Below are 21,785 nucleotides of genomic sequence, written 5' to 3'. Positions count from 1 at the left end.
GTCTCAAGTGCTCTACATTGGATTGTGCAAAGCAACACTTTTTTAGATTAGCCCGCTGCTTATGCTCCTATAAAACCTCCAATACCACATTCAAGTGCTCCAAATGTTCCTCAGCCGACCTATTATACAGAATGATGTCATCAAAGAAAATCAGTATAAATCTCCTAAGATATGGTCAGAACACCTTGTTCATGAGGGATTGAAATATAGTAGGCATGTTGGTGAGATCAAACGACATCACTAATAACTCGTAGCGTCCTTCAAGTTGGCTGAATGCAATATTCAGGACATCCTCCCCTCTCATCCTGTTTTGATGGTATCCTGACTTCAGATGCATCTTCATGAATACCATCGCTCCACATAGCTCATCCAACAACTTATCTATCACCAGAATAGGAAACTTATATGGCATACTCTTTTTATTCGGGGCTCGATAATTCATACAGAATCTCTAGCTCCCATCATTCTTGCTTCGTAAGATTGGGCTAGAAAAAATGACTCATGCTTGGCCTAATGATCCTTGCCTCGAATATCTGTCAGATCAGGTTGTTGATCTCATTCTTTTGGATTTGAGGGTATTAGTAAGGTCTGACACCAATTGGTTACACCACCTCCCTCAATGGTCTTGCTCCCTCGGTGGTGGTATTCCTTGAGGTGGCTAAAAGACCTCACTGAATTGCTGTATAAATGGATGCAATGAAAGAGAGATGTCTCCCCCTCCGCCAACCTATTCCCCTCTAAGCTCTGCAACTCCACCAAAAGTCCTCTCCCCACCTCTTCTATAGTCTTTTCCATAGTTTTGAGAGATTTCATGGATTTGGATAACCATGAATCCCTCTGATCATCACCCTCCATCCCTCCACCATTATTTCCATTGTCAGTGCTCCCCAATTGACCTTGCGTCTGCCAATATCTACAGTCATTTCATCACCAGGATGACATTAGTGCTCCCTAACTCCAATGGAAGGAAGTCCTCCCACACTTGGATCCTCTGTATGGTCAGAACTACCCCCCTACACACTCCTCTACCTGCCTCCACCTTCCATGTGCCCATCATTACCACGTAGCACCTTGTGTCCACTTGCTTCATCACCAATTTGTCTATGACCTGGTTGGGGATAAAATTGTAGGTAACCTCACTATCTCTTAGCACCACAACCTCACAGCTTGCTATCTCTTCTCTCACTTTCATGGTATGATTTGAAGTGAATCCTAGCACTGAGTTCAAGGAGACATCCGCCACATTTCTTCCTCCACCATTTCATTTTTCTCTTGTAACTCGTCTTAGTGAGCTTCTTGAAGTTTCCCCCAGGCCTCTCTCCTACATTCGTCTCCTTCAGGGTCTACCTAAGAATATATGATGTCTGCCCCTTTGGTGCCAAAAAAGGTTATGGTGATCTTGTATGAACCTCCTGAGCTACTGCATCTAGCCCCTCTCTTTAGGTGCCTCTAATCCTTAACTAATTGGGCTAGCTCCAGAGCCTATACCAAGTCACAAAGCCTCATCACTCTAAGTGCTACCCGAATCTTTGTTTGTACCCTTTCATAAATTTCTCCAGTACAGGCTTCGAAAGCAGTCTAGTTGGTTGGTAAGGTACTCAAACTTCTCACGGTAATCCACCATTGTCCCCTCCTACGTCAGAGCAAAGAACTACTCAAAAAAGTCCTCTACCATGCTAGATCGAAGATGTTCCAACAAGCAGTCCTTAAACTCCTTCTAGGTCCATATGAGCTGCCTCATATCCCTCCACTAGTATCATTCCACGCACAGCCTGACCATTATCAGCCTCTCCTCCATCAACCCATTGAAAACAAAGTACCATTCTCCCTGTAGAGCCACCCATTTGCATCCTCTCCCTCAAAAACAGGTATCTTCACCTTCCTCATCCTCGGATCTCCTCTGTTTTCTCTGTTTCCTCCATAACTCCTAGGTTCATATGAGCTGCCTCATTTCCCTCCACTAATATCATTCCAACGCTTTCCCCTCCACGCACAGCCTGACCATTATCAGTCTCTCTTCCTCCATCAACCCACTGACAACAAAGTACGTTTCACCCTTTAGAGTCTCACATTTGCATCCTCTCCCTCAAAAACAACTATCTTCAGCTTCCTCACTCTCGGATCTCCTCCGTTTCCTCCATAACCTCCCATCCCCAAGGGGGTGGTTCTCCCCCCCCAAGTGCCCCAATCATCCCTAGCACCCTAGTACCCAAACCCTTCATTAAAATCTCCCCTCATTCTTGTAAATTGAGCACCCTCCAGTTATAATCAGTCCCTCTCCTTTCAAATTCAGCGTCCATTCACTTGTACCCAATCCCTTCACGCCTCTTCCCATTCCCTCTACATGTCTCTTCTCTAGGAATAGGCTCTAGGGAAGGCATTCTCTCAACTCCATTCAAAATCTGTACCTCCTAATCTTCTCCTCCTTATCAGATTAGGGTTTCCCCAACTCGCTTGGCCAACAGCTACTCCCCTCGCCTCCGACAACATCATTTTGGTTTGGACCTCGAGCATCTTTTTCATTATCTTCTCCATGATGGAAAACTTCCCATCGATCTTCTTATAGATGGTTGAAATTTGAATTTTGAAATCCGAAATATTTTCGTTGAAATCAATTTTTAATTTTGCGATTTCCTCTTCCAACACTTGTACCTTTATTCCTGACATAGGCACTCAAATCTTGGCTCTAATACCAATTCGATACATTGTGGAAGCAAAAATATCAAGTAAAAGAGAAGAAAAACGTAGAAACACCAAGATATGACTGATTTTTTTTGGATTGTCTCTTCAATAATAATGCAAGATACAATTGATCTACTATTTGATAGATATATACCAGCTCTCCCACAAATCCTAGACATTGCTAGGAACTCACAAAAACACTCAAAAAATAAAACTCAGCATTAGCATATATTATACCCTGGAGAACTCCCTCTTAAATAGCCATATAATATAATAATATAAATAGAACCTTCCGAATCAGCATAAATATAATTTCGGAAACTTTCCTAATGATTTGGCCGTCCTAATTAGCCTAAATATAATTTAGGAAACATTCCTAATCAATTGGCAGCATAAAAACTTTCCTAATTCTTTCCCCTTCTTACATAGTGAATATTAACTTTCTTGGGCCCCACAAGGGGGCTGAAATCCCCTCCCTCCTACTGCTATGGTTCCTACCCAACAATTTTTCTAGGTTCGGTTAGTCTGGGCAGGCTGGCTGGCTCCTGGCCTCCTCTGGCATATGAAATTCATACAGGTGGAGTAAGGCCAATGATGATGATGACCATCCTCATGAATATAAGATGTCCTTGTTTTAAATACTTATGGGTTTACCATCCTTCTGTATTGCTTAGTCAAATTTTGCTTTGATTCCATGTTTTTTTATTTGTCTTTAATCTGAACATTGCATCAACTGTATATTTCCATTAGTTTTAATTCACCCACTACACATTGCTGCATTCAGTGGCATCATAGCTATACATTTACATCCAACTGTGTTAAAATCAGTTTACAGTATGGCCAGTGTTTGATTTATTATTTTTAAGGTCTTATTTTGGCCGCATCTTTTCCTTATATTCTACTTGCCACCACGCAAGGTGCTGCATTAGGTAGCATAAAAGCTCCACTATTACGTCCTTCTGCATTAGTTACTCACGTGTTCTATTTGTATGTCGTCTTTCTTCTTTGAACTTCAAATTTGTAGTTCTGCCCGGGAACATGGAAGTAGTTAACCTTTTTATTGGTTATCTTCACTATTAAGCTTATTTTTAACTCTTACTGACTTTAAGCTGAAATCTTTAAAATCTTAAGTGCATGTACATGTCACCTCATTATTTATCTTTTTTCTCTGTTATTTATATGCACGATTGCCATTCTAATTGGAGAATCTGATTTAGAGAATCTTATTATTTTAAGACTTGACAAATGCTGACATCTTCCTAGATTTATTTTTTGGAGAACCTGATTTTATAAGTTGACTCATTATTCTTTTATTATCCCATAAGTTAGGAATGCTAGGTTTTATTTTGTTTTCCCTATGCTCTTAATCTCACATTGAATTTTGTACATGCTGATTCTTTGTGCAGCTAAAGGCTCTGGGAATTGATAATATCTTGGGCTTTGATTGGTTAGCTTCTCCTCCACCGGAGGCAATGATAAGAGCGCTTGAGGTCCTCTACTCTCTTGGGATTCTTGATGAAGACGCAAAACTCACAACACCAAGTGGATTTCAAGTTGCTGAGATACCACTAGTATGCATTTGGCATCATTCGATTTACCTATAATGAGAAATTTTATTAATGAAATTTTTGCTTACATGCCATCTATAAATTTGAAATGAATACTAAAGGTTTGTGCGGTTGAGAGTGGTATGGAGGTTAGAAATCTTGAAAACATCTTTGATGTCGGACTTGAATAAACTTAAATTGATGTTTTTTACATGTAACCTTGATTTTGTGTTAATTATTTCTTGAAGTGAAGGTTTAGTTGGGTGGTCCTATTTGAATATTTCTGTTTATAAGGGTAACAACTAAATAGGTTTGATCTTGCTAAATTCAGAAAATTGGAGAGGGAAAAACTTAATTTTATTGCATAAACTTGGCCCTATTTATAGAATTATACAATATATCTTAATAAATGAATAAATAATTATAGAATAATGCATAATTGCTCTAATATAGTCCTTCTGAAATCAGCCACCTACATATAGAAGGAGATCGGTGTGATCCAGGTGAGCCTCCCATGGATTCTCATCCTAGTCGCAGGATCAAAATGCCAATGGATGGCTAAGATTTAATAGGTGAGCCTCCCACATTTGCCAATCATAGCCGTGGGATCAGAATGCCAAGGGACAACTGAGATTTAACACTCCCTCTCAAGTTGGGGAATACAAATCTGTCATTCATAGCTTGATAATCAGTCTTAGAAAGGTAGAATAATCGAGTCCCTTGGTAAGAATATTTGCAAACTAATCTTTTGATGAGACATGGTCGATACATATAAGACCACTTTTTAATTTCTCATTTATGAAATGTTTGTTCACTTCAATGTGCTTGGTCCTGTCAAGTTGAGCCAGATTGTCAGCCATGCTGCTTGTTGATTTGTTGTCACAGTATAACTTCATGTGTCCTTCCCACTTGATCCTTAAGTATTCTAGAATTTTATCTTGATCCATAGTAGCTCAGATATTTCTGAGGCTATAGCTTTGTATTCTGCTTCTGCACTAGACTTTGCTACCACATTTTATTTCTTGCATTTCTATGTAACAAGGTTTTCTCTAAAAAGTGTGCAGTATTCTAAGGTAGATTATCTATATCTACTGGTGATATTGTGTAATTTGCCAGTATATGTTTTTGGGGTTATTCCACAGTCTCTTCTGAAGAGAATCCCTTTACCTGGGTTCCCCTTAAGGTAGTGTAGTATTATGTCTACAGCTTGCATGGTAGTCTGCTTTAGATTTTGCATGAACTGATTAACCATGTTTATAACAAATACTATATCTAGGTTGGTGTGGGAAAGGTAGATCAATCTTCCCACAAGTCTCTGGTAATCTTCTTTATCTACATTTGGATTTTCTTTAGCTTTCCTCAGTTTGAGAATTGGCTCTACTAGTGTTGGTGCTGGTTTATAAGCTAGTTTACCTTGTTTCCTTAAGAAGATCATTAATATATTTTTGTTATGAAATAAATATTCCTTTGCTGAAGTGGGCCACTTCAATTCCAAGAAAATATTGCAATCTACCAAGATCTTTGATCTCAAATTTCTTTACATGATATTTTTATAGAATCACTTTATCCTTTTCATCATTCCATGTCAAGATGATATCATCCACATAAACTAATAAAATTGTGATTTCCCCTGAGTCTAAGTGCTCGAAGAATAATCTATGATCTCCTTGGCTCTATCGATAACCATTAAGTAGCATGAGTTTCGAGAATCTTCCAAAACAAGCTCTAGGTGACTGCTTTAGCCCATAGAGTCTTTTTTAACCTATACACTTTATTATCCCAAGATTTCTCCCTAAATCTTGGTGAAATCTCCATAAATATTTTTCCTTCAAGTCCCCGTATAGGAATGCATTCTTGACCTCCATGTTGACTAAATAAAAAATATATATATACGAAGAATTTGAGTAAAGGAGAAGAACATAGTGAGAAGAAATTATCGACAAGTGCCGTCCTAGCCTCACCGCGAGGGAAGGGGAGTCGGGAGGCTGTCGAAATCTCTCGAAAGATTGCAGAACCTTTTTTCTTGGAACATTTGGAGAGCGGTGATTAATTTGATTAATTAATTGACATGAAATTAATTAATCTAATTAAATGAAAAGTCATAATTTAAAAATCTAATTTAAAATTTAATAAAATTTTACAATTCATTTAAATAAAATGTAATTTAAAAATCTAATTTAATTTAAAGTAAAATATGATTTAACCAATTTAACATAAAATTCAAGATAACTAATTTTTAAAATTCATTCAATTTAATAATCAAACTTCACTAAATTAGTTAATCACTTCAAAATAAAATTAAAATTCAAAAGCCATTCAACTAATTTAAAAGTCTCATTTAATTAATTAAATTTAAACAAATTAATCAAATTAAAAATTTCATTTCATTAATCAACCAAATTAAACTTTATTAATTCAATAAATAAATTTTCATTTAATTAAATATTAATTAAATTAAATAAATTAAAATTTACTCCGTTGATAATAAATTTTAATTAATCATATTAATTATCTTAAAAAATTTAAAATCAATCAACCAATTTAAAAAATTTCACCGACCAATCTACCAATCAAATGAAATAAAATAAAATGCATAAAATTAATAATGTTTATGCTAACAAAACTAAACAACTCAACTCAACTTACAACCAACACACAACATACAAACAACTCTCAACCCTCATCCCTCAACCAACACACACAAATAGCTCAACTCACAACTCAAAATTAAACACACTAAACACAACCAACTCTGAAACACACTGCTCTGCAAACCCTCGCAATCTCTCAAACTCTCCAAACAACACTCAAACTCAACACTTTCCAACTCAATAAACTTATACCCAAACCTCTCAAACAACAGCTCTCTAAACTCCCCAACACAACCAAAACTCCCTAACTCAATACTCCCACTCAAACAACGATCCAACTCTCCTGTGCAAACTTCATAACAGCACGAGCTATTGCAACAAGAAAATAAAATTCATTAAACTTTAAAATTAAATGCTAAAGCAGGAAAAAAATTGTTACACTAAGCTATATATTAAAAATAGGACATACTACTGGTAAAGTAACTACTTGTACACAAGGTGGTACTACTTCAAACCCAAGGTGGTACTAATCTTATCTTCCACTGGAGCTACTCCAACCTTTTCAAGTTTATGCTCATTTCATATTCTATCTCTAAGAGTAAAGCCACTCATCCACCTGAGTATCCTCATCTTTGCAACACTTAACTTAATATTATGCTTCTCTTTTAATGACCAACATTCTACACCTTAAACCATTGCAGGTCTCACTATCATATTATATAATTTTCCTTTAAGTTTGAGAGGGACTTTTCTATCACACAACAAGCCTGATGCATTCGTCCACTTCAACCATCTAACTTGAATTCTACTAATACTTTCACCATTTTTATGAACAATAGACACAAGTTATCTAAAATGTGTACTCTTATTTACGACTTGATCACCCAAAGTCACAATCTCCCTATTAGATCTATTACTAAAATAATACTCTATATATTCAATTTTAGATCTACTAAAACGAAAACCTTTAGATTCTAAGGTTGACCTCTATAATTTAGATTTACCTTCAACTCCCTCTCTAGTCTTATCAACAACAAGAATATCATCAGTAAAAAGCATACACCAGGGTACAACCTCTTGCAAATGTCTAGTGAGAACATCCATACTAAAGTGAAAAGATAAGGGTTTATGGTTGATCCTTGATGTAATCCAACTAAAATAGGAAATTTTTTGGTCAAACCACCTTGTGTTTGAACACAAGTAATAGCTCTTGCATACATATCCTTAATGACTTGAATATAAGCATTGTTAACCCCTTTCTTATGTAGAACTCTTCATAGCAGTTCTCTTGGAACTTTATCATATGCTTTCTCTAAATCAATAAAAATTCATATATAGATTCTCTTTATTCTCTCTATACTTCTCCATCAAACCTCTCAATAAATGAATAGCTTTCATAGTAGACATTCCCATTGTTAATCCAAACTAATTTTGAGAAACATTAGTGTCACAAAGCAACCTATTCTCCATAACTCTCTCCCATAGTTTTAAGGTATGACACATTAACTCAATTCCTCAATCATTCACACAATCTTGTGCATCCTTTTTTTTTTTTTAAATAGGAATCAACACATTCATTCTCCACTCATCTGGCATCTTTTTAGTCTTCAAAATAATATTAAAAAGTTTGGTAAGACAAGAAATTCATTCTATCTCCTAAGCATTTCCACGCCTCTATTTGAATATCATCAGGTCCAACAGCTTTTCCACGCCTCAGTTTTCTAAAGCCTCTTTAAATTTAGTTTTACTAATACACCAATAAAAATAAAAATTTTTATTTTCATTTAAGATGCAATTTTCACAGAGAACACCCATTTGCAGACGACTGGTTTTTTCCCTAATAGTAGGTTGGTGATCTCTTATATATATTGTTCTTTTTTAGGGCCTGCAATTCATTTTTCATGGCACTTTTCCAATTTTCATTTGATAAGACTTCCAAAATATCATTTGAAATATGAATTAGGCAGTACACCAAAAGATTATGGGTGTGAGGTTGTTATGGGTTTGAAATTCAGGGTAAAAAGAGGATAGAATATCCATTTGTAATTTTAGTCCCAAGGTTGTTGACTGTAATCAATTTATGAGATATGTGGCGATCAGAAGGGCTTCCCCTTAGTAAGATTTGGGTACATTATGGGTGAAATTTTTATAAGGCATATTAGATTACTTATAAATCTTGCCTTCATTTTTTTAGGAGTTTATGATATTATTTGTAAGTTTCATTTTGTGACGAGTATATTTAAGACACACATGTCTGACACACGTATCAAATTTCTATTTATTATTTTTTTTACTTGGACATATATTTGACGTGTTTGACATGTGTCAGACGCGTATCTTATCGGGTAGTGAGATAATTTATATATGAGGGATAGGCCCGAACAAGTAATGACAAAAGACGTGACAAGGTACACCCTAGGGACTATACAGAAGGTACATGACTTTCTCTTCTAAAAAATTAAAAATTCGTATCCAACCTTGAATGAGAGAGTTGTAAGTGTGTAAAAGCCTATAGTCATCATATAACTTGTCTGAAGTATAAGAAAATAAACATGACAAAAAGAATGTGAAAAATTAAAAGAATACACTACAAATTTTACCGTCATATGCATTAATCATTTGTATAACTTATGATTCTTTAAGTGTTTCAAATATTATTTACAGTTTACAGTTTAATGCAGAGTATGGTTTTTTATTTCTTTTAGTGAGATTGTGTGCTTTATTGAGATTTTAGCACATTAATAGTAGTTGTACTGCAGTAAAAAGAAGTAGCTAACAGGGCCCTAGGCAAGTGGGTGTTCATTTCTTGTACATAAATTTTGGCTGTATATAGAATCTAGTGTAGGAAGCTGTACATTAAAGCTTTAGGATCTGGGAATTTTATTTGAAAGTTAAATAAGTTTTGTATTTTATTTGAGGTATTTTAACATGCTTCCAAGTATGAAATATTAAGATAAAATATTGGAATTGAAAAAGAAGGTTTGTTGTGTTGGAATAATCCGAATGAATTATTTCCTACTCACTCGTTCTGATAGAAGTAATTCATGATGAGTGTTAGTAAGAGATATATCTATGTGGATTCTTCATATCTGTTACACTCTAGATTGACTGAAAGGGATGAAATGGGGTGTGACACTTCTAAATCAGGTGGATGGCTCCTACTTGTATAGGGCATGGTCGTTATAGGATTTTGGTTTGGCTATGTCCGATACAAGCCGATCGGTTTGCCTATTAATTTGTGTGATGACCTAGGCTAGGGTACGAAATGAATCAATTAGAATTGGCTAGACGAGTAATTTAGTCAACCCTCCTCGAGCTTGAGCTTGAGCTCAATTAAAATATGAGCTTAAGTATGGGTTCAAACTTGAGCTCATTGCTCGACAAGCTAGACTCACTACTCGTTAGTGATTTGAGTTCGAGTTGGCTTGCAGGTCAGTTTTGCTCACTTACACCCCTTGTAGATGTCAACACGATCTATCACTTTTTGTTAATTATTTTCCCTTCTTGCTTTTTTTTCCTCCCCCATCTGTGCTTACCTTCCAATTCAGCTAATCATTGCTGACAGGTTGAACAAACTTATGTTTTCATTGAGTTTGGAATCTGCAATTGGCTGTCATTAGTGTTATTATGTTTTGATATTTGTTTATTTTGCTCGTAAAGATGCTTATTTTTGTGGAGAATATATTCATTGCTAAGAGATTCATCTCATCTATTTATTTTTATAAATTGTCCGAGTTATCTTAAGCTGTTTGCTATGTCATAACATTACTGAGAAATAGCTGTCTTCTAGGATCCCATGGTCTCCAAGATGATCATAGCAGCGGACACGCTTGGTTGTTCAGAGGAGATTCTTACTATTGCAGCAGTTCTTTCTGTTCAGGTATACCCTTTCCTCTACGAAATAGAATTTTTTATTTATGTTTTCTGGTGATTTGGATGTTGTGGACATGCCTTTTCTCTGATGGCTAAACTGTTTCTTGGCAGTCTATCTGGGTTTCCGCTAGAGGAAAGCACAAAGGCCTTGATGAAGTGAAGTTGAGATTTGCTGCTGCTGAGGTTCTTCAAAACACAAATTTAGAAATGATTATTTTAATTGATGGGATTTATGTTGGTGTTTTAATTTAATATTCATCAGTAGTGTTATATTGTAAATAGCAGGGATTTTATAAAGGTTACCATTCGAAGCATATGATTTTACTGATATAACATGTTCGTTATAACATGCTTGTTTTAATGATGAGCTGGTTGCTATCAAATAGTTTTGGGAATATTTAGAAAATTACTTATAAAGTGCTTCGAAACCTTCATTGGCTTTCTTTCTATGCTTTTATTAAACTATTTGCAATCCCTTATTCTTTCTATCTGTATTGTTTAGCTTAAGAAAAGGAAGAATTTGCTGGCTTCATAAGTATTCCAAAGTGAGTTTGGCACGGTCAAATGTGCCGCCCAATATCTTTCCCAAGACAGCTCATTTCTTCTTTCCATGCAACTGCTGAAACCTCATCTTCAGTAAACCTTCTCCACGTCCAACATGTCACTAAGCCTGATGTACCCATTTTAGCGTGAGCCAACCAAGATCACTGTCAAAATCCAACCTTTCAAGAGCAAACCAATCCAACCTCTACAGTGCTCAATCCGTGGGATGCAGGACTCACACCACAGTTCTTTCCATATTCAAGCTGCCGATTTAGGAAGGATTATATTAGAATTATTTTATAATTATTTGTTTCCATATTAAGGTATCTTGTATAGATCTATAAATAGATGAGAAATCATGTAATAGAGTAAGCTTTTCCCTCTCCAATTTTCTGAGTTCAACATGATATTAGAGCCACGATAAGTAGAACAGCCTTCATTGCGGATAAAGAACGACGGTTCTCCGTGCATACGCAAGCAATCCACAAGATGTTCATGGGCAACTCGATTGGTGGGAACGAGAAACAACCTAATCTTGCACGGTGCCAGATGCCTGAGCACCCATACGACGATGACGCCCTCTCAAAAGAACTCTAGTCGCGGTCAGCACACATTCAATAGACACTAGCCGCCTGTTTGTCATCCAGAATCGGTCGCAAAGGCAGAACTCGACATAGTGCGGGACGAAGACGGATCCTGCTTATGGCTCGATCGGGCGAAAAGAGGACTTCTACATGCCTTAGCTGCTTGACCCGAGTTTTTTTTTTAACAGTTGGCCCGATCGGTTTTTCTCTAAACCGACAATTTGAGAAAGAAAAAAGAAGGAAAGAAAAATTAAAATTAAAAACATCACACACACACACACACACACACACATATATATACATACATACATACATACATATATTTCGGGAAGCCTTCATTGCTACCCAAGATCGTACAGATAGTCTTCATAACTATCATTTCACACCATAATGTTAGAAATTAATTCTCCCCAGAGCATCGACCAATTTGAAGATCCTATGGTGCACCAAGGACGAGGTAACCTCCAAAGCATGCAACCTTCCTATCGGCTAAATGAGAAGAATTACTTAAACTAGTCTCAATTTGTGAAAATCTATTTTAAAAGAAAAGGAAAAATACATCACCTCCTTGGAGGACCAAAAGGAGGAAATTTTAATTTTGGGGCATGGGATGAAGCAGATTTCATGATTATGTTATGGTTGTGGAATTCTATGACTACAGAAATTAGCGATACATTTATATTCCTTTCCACTGCCATATGGGATGCTGCTAGACAGACCTTCTCCAAAGTTCGTGATGCGGCTCAAATCTTTGAAATTAATGTTAAAGTTGGAAGCACAAAGCAAGGGAGTAAGACCGTGACGGAGTATGCCACCCTTCTACAAAATCTATGGCAAGAACTTGATCACTACAAATGCATAGAAACCAGATATCCAGAAGAGGCTGCGACCCTAAATAACTTTGTTTTCAAAGATAGTTTATTATTTTCTTACAGGACTAGATGCTAAATTTGATTAGGTTAAGAGTCCAGATCCTCGGCAAAGAGGAGACGCCACCACTTAACGAAACCATTTCTCTCATCCGCGTGGAAGAAAGCCGACGAGGAGTGATGTTAGAACCAAAGGTCGTTGAAAGTTCAGCAATGGCGATGAAAAAAGAATCATCATGGAAGGAGAAAGGTAAAGATTTCTTCAAATTCAAAGACAAAGATACATTTTGGTATAATTATTGTAAGAAGTCAAGACACACGAAGGAAATGTGCTAGAAAATACATGGAAAACCCCCAGTAAGAAGTGGAATCAAAGAACTGAATCAAGGAGCACGTTGCATGCAACAACACTGCAAGTCAGCCCAACCCAGAAGCACGGTCCTGCCTTGGAGAATTTAATAAAGAAGATATAGATAAACTGAAACGACTCCTGGTATCACTTTAAAAATCAAATGCATCTTCTTCACTTGCAATCTCAGGTAAGTTTCTAATTTATATTAGTTTAAGTGCCTCTAGAAATCATTTAAAAGAATTATAGATGATTGATTCTGGAGCCACATATCACATGACACACTCACCTACCCACTTCATCAACTATACTCCTTGCCCAAACATAAGAAAATTATCACTGCTGATGGTTCTATTACCATGGTAGTAGGCCAATGAGACATAACATTATCTCCCTCACTCACGCTGAAAAATGTGTTTCACGTATCCCAATTATTTACAAACCTAATATCAATACAAAAAAGATTCGAGAGAGTCTCCTTAGATGGTTTGGTCATGTGAAATGGCGGACTTCCGATGACCTTGTTAGGAGAGTATTATATTTGGCCTATGTTAAGAAAGGTAGGGGTAGACCTAAATGGACTTGGTTAGAAATTATTAGAAATAACCTTTGTTTATTAGATTTAAATGAAAATTTCTCTCCTAACAAGACACAATAGAGTAAAAGGATTCATGTAGCCGACCCCACAAAGTGGGATAAAGGCTTGATGTTGTTGTTGTAGTTCATGACAATAAATAAATAAATTATTTTTGCTGAAGCTTGATTTTTGAGATGTTGATTTTGATGCACTTGAACTTATTGAGCCATTTTCTTCACTTAATTCATAAGCGATTTTTATTTTGCTCGTTATATATTTTTCCATTAGCTCTTATATTGATTTGGCTCACACGAACACTAATTTAAATTAGAAATGCTAGCATTAATCAAATTACATTTTTGATCATCAAAATTATTGGGTTAACAAAAATGTGAAATTTAGCTGGTAAACCTATAAAATCCAAGTCCAATAAATGTCCAAGACCAAATTCTAACTTACCAAAATCTTGAATTTGCTTAAATTTCCAAAATTCACAGCCCTTATTTTTCACCAAAATTGTGTAAATAGAGGAAACCAATCTTGTGTGTTGAGCTTAATAATGCCACCCAAAGACATGGAAATAATAAACTTTTAGCTTGATTGCTCAAAAAATTCTACTCCTAGCTCGTCTAAGATGAAGTGAAACTACCACTATGGGATGAGGTTATACTACTGTTGACACCTTTTTCGTGTCGACCTGACTTAGATTGAGTAGAATTGGGTCGATTGACATCGATCAACTCAATCGAGCCTCGTTGAACACAAATTGACTTAACTGGGAACTATATTGAGTTAATTAAACTCAATTAAACCCAAACTGGGTCAAATACATCCAAATCAAACTTGATTCGAGCTTAATTCAAGCCCAATTGGTTCAATTTGAACTCAATTGACTTTTGAAATCAAGAAATTGAAATCAACGACTCCAATTGCCTAGAAATTTGCTCCTTGTGCCGTTGTGGTCTCGTCATATCTTGTAGTAGGCAATTAAGCAGGATCTTATGTTTCAGATATATGAAATTGACTTTTCTGCTTTAGATTTTTTTTTTGTTTCATGCGTGCGTCCAACCGAGCTAGAGAGGAAGAGAGATCGGACCCTACGTGCATGCTTCTTGTGTGCCCAAGCCAACCGAGAGAGTGGGGAAGTAGAGTTGAGCCCAACATCTTTCTGCATGTTTTTTGCGTGCATGTGTCTAGCCAGAGCAAGTAAGAGAAGAGAGCATCCTCCTATTTTCTTCTCTACGGAAGTCTTCGTTCATACGTCTGGAGGAGTTGTCCAGCCAAGAGAGAGAACGGAGGCTTTGCGTGCTCCTAATCTAGGTTGATTGAATAGGCGTCCACTCACTTTGGAGCTTCTTCTTGCGTGTCTAGGGCCAAATCGAGCAAGGAACAAGCGGCTGGGGAGCTGTTGTGTATGCGATCTAGCCAAACCAAATAGACCTAGAGTTGTTGTGTGTGCTTCATGCATGCGCTTGAGAGGGAAGGGAGCTTCTTCCTCCTGAAATTGTTGCTAGACTAAGATTTGAGCCCTAAAAGACTAAAAGGAAGTAGGGCTGCTAACTTCTCTCTTTCCTACAGTGAAGAGGAGTTCAAGAGGTTCTTCCTCCCTACGTACTAACTCCAGTAAACTCGTGATGGCAAAGGCAGCACCTAGAGAAATTTGGACTACAACCAATTTCATTTCAGTTGCCTTTACCTCTTCAAGAACTTCTTCCTCTCATTCCATTGGGTTTGTATGATGCCTACCGAACCCTTGGGGCCTTATAGAAATGTAATTTTTGCTCTTCAAAAACCCATATGTGCTTTGTCAACACCACACATGAAAATTTGTTGATTTTCTATGGGTTGCTCTCATGTGAGGGCCTGTAGGGGATGACGACGTGCGTCGGGGCGTTGTGCTTGTGTTCAATGACCCCAAAATGCATGAATTAGCATTCATAGTGTGCTCACCTTCACCTACAAGCAAACCTTAGGCTAGGCATCGCCATTTAATCACAACTTGAGTGACGACACGTAGGTTTCACATTATGTTGCATGCATAGCTTTCCTAGAAAATTATAAGTTATAACAATTTTAACTTAATGATATAGGAGACTTGCGTTGTTTAGCATGTATTTTTTCCTAAATTTGTTGAATGTTAAAGAATGAGTTTCAAATTAGAAAGCTTATAAGCAATTGGTGGGTATTTCATGAACCCTCATGTTCCTATTTCAAATCCCATGATAAGTAAGTTGATTGAAATCACTTTTGATATTTCTCCAAATTTAGATGATTAAAAGAAGAGGCGAATAACTCCAATTCAAATGACTACACACTTAATCAAATTGGTTGCATGGTTAGATTGCATCACTTAAACTTTAGAAGAATGCATGCTGTATGTTTTTGGCTAAGATTGTTGTTTACCTAAATTTTGTAAATTCATAAACATGCTCATTTGATTTTTATGTGCTCTTGAAGCAAGGGTGGAGTATTCTATATCCTTCAAAAGGTCTATAGACTACACCCCCACCATACATTGAAATTATTTAAACGTGTTTATACAATTTGTAAAGGTTGAAGACAATAACAAGTAGCTTAAGCATTTGATAAACTCCTAAAATGGTGAACCACTTAATACATTCTCTTAATTTCATTTAGATCATACCAAAATTGATCTTTAAAATTTATTTAGAGACATCTAAATATTCACCCCTATTTTAAATGAGTTTAAATCACTTAAAAAAATCTGAGCTCTCTTTCAAATGCCTTCTCCCTCATACATGATATCTTGGAGCCTCCCCAAGGCTTCAAATAAAAGAGGAAACCACTTGTAGTGTGACATACTATTTAAGTTTGCACACACTTAGATGCATAACCCCTAAGCATTTTAGGATTAAGAAATTTTCTTTTATGTGCATGTGATTGTTGTGTTTGGTGTGGTGATCATTAGATTGTTTGTATTATGGATACTTGCCCTTAAATGGTCAAGATAAAGATATATATGTTTTTTTTTTTTTTTTCCACATGGACATGCCCAAGAGGGGGTAAAAATTCATGATTATTTAATGTTTTTTTAGGTGCTGCTTAAAAAATCTAAGGAGGCATAAACAATAGATATAAATAGGGCTTGACACTTTAACTGTCAGGCAAATCTATGATGTTTCTTTCATATAAAATTGCTTCCTAATATCTTTTGTTTTGCGGGTTTGAGTTTTTTTTCCCATTTTAAATGTAGTTAATAGACTTAGGAAGTTGTTGGGATCTGTGGGATAGAATTATAAGAGTGGTTAACTAGAAGAATGAACCTGCTAGGTGAAGCCATAGATGCACCAAAAGATCAAGCTCGAAGACCCACAAGTCAAGTTTGTAATTATTATTAGGTTGTATAAGGCAGACAACCTAACTATCATTTTTATAGCATTTCCTAAATTGTAATGATTTGGACATTACTATTATTTTTTGTGGTTGATTCATATTTATACATGTGATTGATTGTTTATTGAGTGTGCAGATATGTATATTTTTATGTTTATTCACTTGTTTTGAGGATTGGCTTGAATTTGTTATACGGTGAGCTCTTAGGACAAAATTAATTTTTTAATTAATTAACATCAAAGTAATTTAAAATTAATCATCGGATAACTAATTTTTCAAATTAAAAAAAAAAAATGCATGGCGAGCAAAATTTTCAAAGCAAAATGATCATGCATGACCAATATGTCTCATGTAAAAAGCTCTCACATTAAGGATTAGATAAAAATAAATTTGATTCAGTGAGTCAGCATTTGTATATCCACATGATCAGACATCTTGGATCAAAAGTGAAATTGTAAGCCTATCTTCTAAATCAAAACAACCTTATATATCCTTCATATACATTGAGACCAGATTTCATAGTTTTAAAATCATTTAGGTGGGTTAACCGGCGGCCCTTTCTAGGCAAGAATTATAAGTCCAAAGGTTGGACTAACTTAGCCTCAAGTGAGGTGTAGATTTGTAAGTCCCTTACATTCCGTTTGACATAAGTTCGACATACTTCCCTTCAATAGTCCTCATCTTAGATCTATAATATGAGGCTTATGTCAATTTCACTCACCTTATATGCCCTCACATTTCAGATGTTTTCTTTAAATTATGTTGTTGGAATATAAGCTCAATTTTCTAAATCAAATTGATCAACTCAAATAAAAATCTAGTTTTAAAATGTAGAATTGAATTAAGATAGTTTGAGTACCTTTGAGTTTCTCAATTTTAAATTCTCTTGTATTTTCCTTCAATTGGTTTCCATTCTTAAAAAATTGTTTTAAAATTGATCACATTTCCCTTGAAATTCTTGAAGACTAAATCTTTGAACAAGAATTTCTCAAACTCAAAAATAAAAATATTAGCCAATATTTTAATGACTTATAAAGAAACTACTAATTTAATCAAAAATATTATCAAGTAATAAATGCTTGAAATGTAATTAATCATAAGGGTTTGCTCCTATGGGGCATCCATACCATAGAATAAAATAAATCATATTCAACTAAATATTAAATAGGAGAAAATTTATGTTAAAATATAAAATTGCGAACTTTATTATTAAGCTATTTTTATTTTCTGGGTAATTTATTATTTTCTGTCGTATTTGGTCACAAAATATCTCAGTCCATTAAGAATGATACTAAAATTTTACCAACAACTATCACCCCTAGTCAGATCCTTTGTCTCCTCCTGAGACAAGCCTGGCATGGTTAGCCATCCTAGTCGGATCCCTCATTTTTTCCTTTGATGAGATTGATACACCCAAATCCCCTTGGCATGTAAATTCCCCCTCAACATATTGATGCCCTTGCAATATATTAATGCCCCACTTATAAAAAAATATATATATTTAAACGATAAAGCATATCAACCCTTTTGAAATGAGATTAATATACAGTTCTACGGCCAAATAAAACCAACATGTCATTTGCTTAAATTAGGACTTAAGTCCAATTACCTAGCTGAGTTGTCAAGGATCAGGACCAGTTCAATTTAGTCACAGTTAATAACCTTTTGTTATGAATTATTTTTTCTCTCCTCATTTTGCCCAATTCAGTAGCTGTAATTATTTCTCTTTTGAGAAATACTGCTGATACATCCTCTCGTAAATTGCAGGGTGATCATGTAACTCATTTGAATGTGTATAAAGGATTTCTCCAGTCTGGAAAGTCTTCACAATGGTGTTACAAAAACTACATAAACTACCATGCCATGGTGTGTATTCATTTTCTATGGGTTCACCGTTTCAGAAACATAGTCACACATTTTAACTATAAACAGCTTACTAAAAAAATATAAGATATAAGACATCTATAGAGTTCTTTCTAATGTTTGAGAGCCAATTGTGCAGAAAAAGGTTGTTGATACAAGGGAACAACTTTGCAGGCTAGTCAGGCGGCTTGGCATAGTTCTGAAATCTTGCCAAGGGGATACACAGGCATTGTTATCTTTTTTCTTGTTTTTTTTTTTATATATATGATTATGTCATCATGATGGTTGATTTGTCGGAGGCAAATCTCTTTTGATCTAATACTGATGAAAATGCTTTGTTTCTGTTGAAGATAGTTTCATTTGATTTGGTCACTCAATTTGTTTGGGTGATAGACGTTTTTGGTTCTTTTCTGGGGTAATTGATATCCTAGCTGAAAGGCTACGGAATTTGTTTTTTAAGCTTTGGTTAAGAATTGAACTGACTTCAGTTGATTTTTTTTTATCGATCTTAATTTCATGCTCCAAATTAACTTGGAATTTGTTATTAGAGTTGGAATAATAGCCTCTGCAACAAACATTAGTCCCTTCATGATGAGATTTATCATATTATTATTTATTTGGAGTCAACAATTTTCACATTTCTGCGTGCCTTTTTATGTTCAATTATACAGTTCAAAAAGATGTTTAATTATTTACATTATTGTAATTCTTTGTTGGTCTAATCTTGTCTTGCAGACAATAAGAAAAGCCATTCTTGCTGGTTTTTTCTCTCATGCCAGTCAGTTGGAAGTAAGTACTTTTTGTTTGCATCTGGCGTCTCAAATTTTTGTCACCTGTTTTTCCTAAGCGGTATTGCATTGGCCGTTACCCTTGTAAGCATGTTTTTTGCAAGGTTAAGCTTTCAAATAAAATTTTCTATTAGCGGAACATGAACCTATGCTATCTAGTTCTTTATCTTTTTCTTTAGATTCCCACTCTTGTTTAATTTTTCTCTGTAGTTAACTGTTCAAACTTTTATTATTTGTTAACTTGGTTGATTTAGTTGAACTTTTGGATTGAGGTTTAGATTCTCTCTTTTACATATTTTCTCACTTCAGTCTACTGGTATGAAACTATAATGCACTTCCAATCTTATGGCTTTTAGCTGAATTGTTTACTGGATGCTTGATTCCATATATTCGAGAGAAATCTTAGTTCTTAGAATTCTTGATATTTAAATATTCTTAGTTCTTAGCTATTTGGTCTATTTTGTATTTTGCAGGAATACAGTCAAAATGGCATGTACAAAACAGTCAGAAATTCCCAAGAAGTGTATATCCATCCATCATCTGTACTATTTAGGTTCGTAAAGGAAACTACTTATAGCTGTTCATTTGCTAACATCTTATTCTAATAAATATCTATTTCTTCCTGGTCATGCTTCTCAGTTTTTTTTTTTTGTTTTGAAATATTCAAATGAAATTTCACCATTCTACCATACTGTTAAAGAGTCGTATTTTTTTGGAAGCATGTTTAGTGAATCCTAGCAACATTTGAATGCTAAAATAAGGTGGCGTTTGAGGCCTCATGTAACCCAATTTTCTAGATGGATTCCTAAGCTAATATAAATCCTTGGTTTATTATAGGCGACATACATCTCGTGCCAAATTTAACATACCTATATAATTCCATTGTACATGATAGTCCGATACATCAAACAAAGTGGATTGTCATAGAGAAAAAACTTATCTTTTACTAGGGTGAGGATCTCTGGTCTTGAAATTCTCTTTGCATTGTTAACATCCTTCCATTTCAGGGTTTGCTGAGAAGTTGATATATGCAGTTTTATCTCTGTATTTGCAAAGTAGCTATTTTCAAGTCATATTAGTTTTATTTGTTTATTTATTTATTTTGATAAAAAAAGATATAGCTTATTTCATGTTGGAAGATTTATATTTAAAAAGTTGATGAGTTAAGTGAAAATATGTTAAATTTCATTGCATGATTTATCATGTATATATTCCTGCAGTATCATCAGATGCTTCACATAAAAATGTTAGTCCCACCACTTCCCAGTCGATATTACACCCTCAGCAAATTAATAGTACCATGACTGACATCCTTACAAATTTTGTGATTTGATTTTGTGTTATTGACAGAGTTAATCCTAAGTGGGTGGTCTACCATTCTCTGGTTTCCACTGACAAGCATTATATGCATAATGTCATTGCCATTGATCCATCTTGGCTCATTGAAGCTGCACCACATTTCTACCAACTAAAGAGACCAAATCCAGCAATCTTCTGAAAGCAATATGAGCTGGGGATTTTTCTTTCATCTGACATCACCTGGTTTCTCCTTTATTATGGTCTATGAACTCTGCAAGGGAGACTGAATTGCCATGAGTTGTAACTTCTTCAGATGTTTGTATTTTAATATTTAAATTACATATATATTTATACACCCCTTTCCTGTTTTTTGGGAGTCCCTTTGTAATTGAAATTGTAGCCTTTTTGTGATTGTAGGTTAAGCTTTGGCTCTTAGTATTCATTGAAAAAAAAAAAATCCCGACATAAATACATAATGATTGAACATTTGGGGTTGCACTATTGAGTAGTAAGTGTTGGAATTGTCTTGACTTCTTGTGCTTGTGAGGTTTATTTGGTTTGATGGAATTGTTAGAGAATAAAAAATTAAAATAAAAGTCAAATTGAAAAATGGAATGATTAAGAAATTAAGTTTAAATTGATTTCTTACCCCATTTATTTAGTTCAAGAAAAGCTAAGAAATTTTTCTTTCTTATTTGATTGATGAGAAATTATGTTTCATAGGTTAATGCCATTATGTTTCATAAATTGATTTCTTACCCCATTGGTTCATGAAGTGAATTATGTTAATGCCTATGAAACATTACAAAGAAAGTATATTTTGTGCTTGACTCGATTGTTTGTGTTAAAAATGATGTAGGATATGA

At 35.2% G+C, this 21,785-nt stretch overlaps 1 protein-coding gene across 3 annotated transcripts in view; it reads left to right on the top strand.

Moving 5' to 3' along the window:
- The window catches only part of LOC110107298 (probable pre-mRNA-splicing factor ATP-dependent RNA helicase DEAH9), a 90,703-nt gene extending 69,272 nt beyond the window's left edge, over positions 1 to 21,431 (top strand). For 2 of the 3 annotated variants that reach the window (XM_020837517.2, XM_020837518.2), the window contains 8 exons: positions 4,089 to 4,253; positions 10,611 to 10,700; positions 10,805 to 10,876; positions 18,737 to 18,835; positions 18,972 to 19,058; positions 19,568 to 19,621; positions 20,094 to 20,173; positions 20,971 to 21,431. In XM_020837517.2, the coding sequence (XP_020693176.1) occupies positions 4,089 to 4,253; positions 10,611 to 10,700; positions 10,805 to 10,876; positions 18,737 to 18,835; positions 18,972 to 19,058; positions 19,568 to 19,621; positions 20,094 to 20,173; positions 20,971 to 21,118 (795 nt within the window). In that variant the 3' untranslated portion in view covers positions 21,119 to 21,431. The remainder of the gene's footprint in view (positions 1 to 4,088; positions 4,254 to 10,610; positions 10,701 to 10,804; positions 10,877 to 18,736; positions 18,836 to 18,971; positions 19,059 to 19,567; positions 19,622 to 20,093; positions 20,174 to 20,970) is intronic. The other variant, XM_020837516.2, reaches the window with a different exon arrangement.
- Positions 21,432 to 21,785: the final 354 nt, after the last annotated feature.

The sequence above is a fragment of the Dendrobium catenatum genome, unplaced genomic scaffold, assembly GCF_001605985.2.
Source record: "Dendrobium catenatum unplaced genomic scaffold, ASM160598v2 fragScaff_scaffold_1570, whole genome shotgun sequence".
NCBI classification, from domain to species: domain Eukaryota; kingdom Viridiplantae; phylum Streptophyta; class Magnoliopsida; order Asparagales; family Orchidaceae; genus Dendrobium; species Dendrobium catenatum.
The sequence above is the reverse complement of the archived record's forward strand: the minus strand, read 5'-3'. Positions and strand labels throughout refer to the sequence as shown.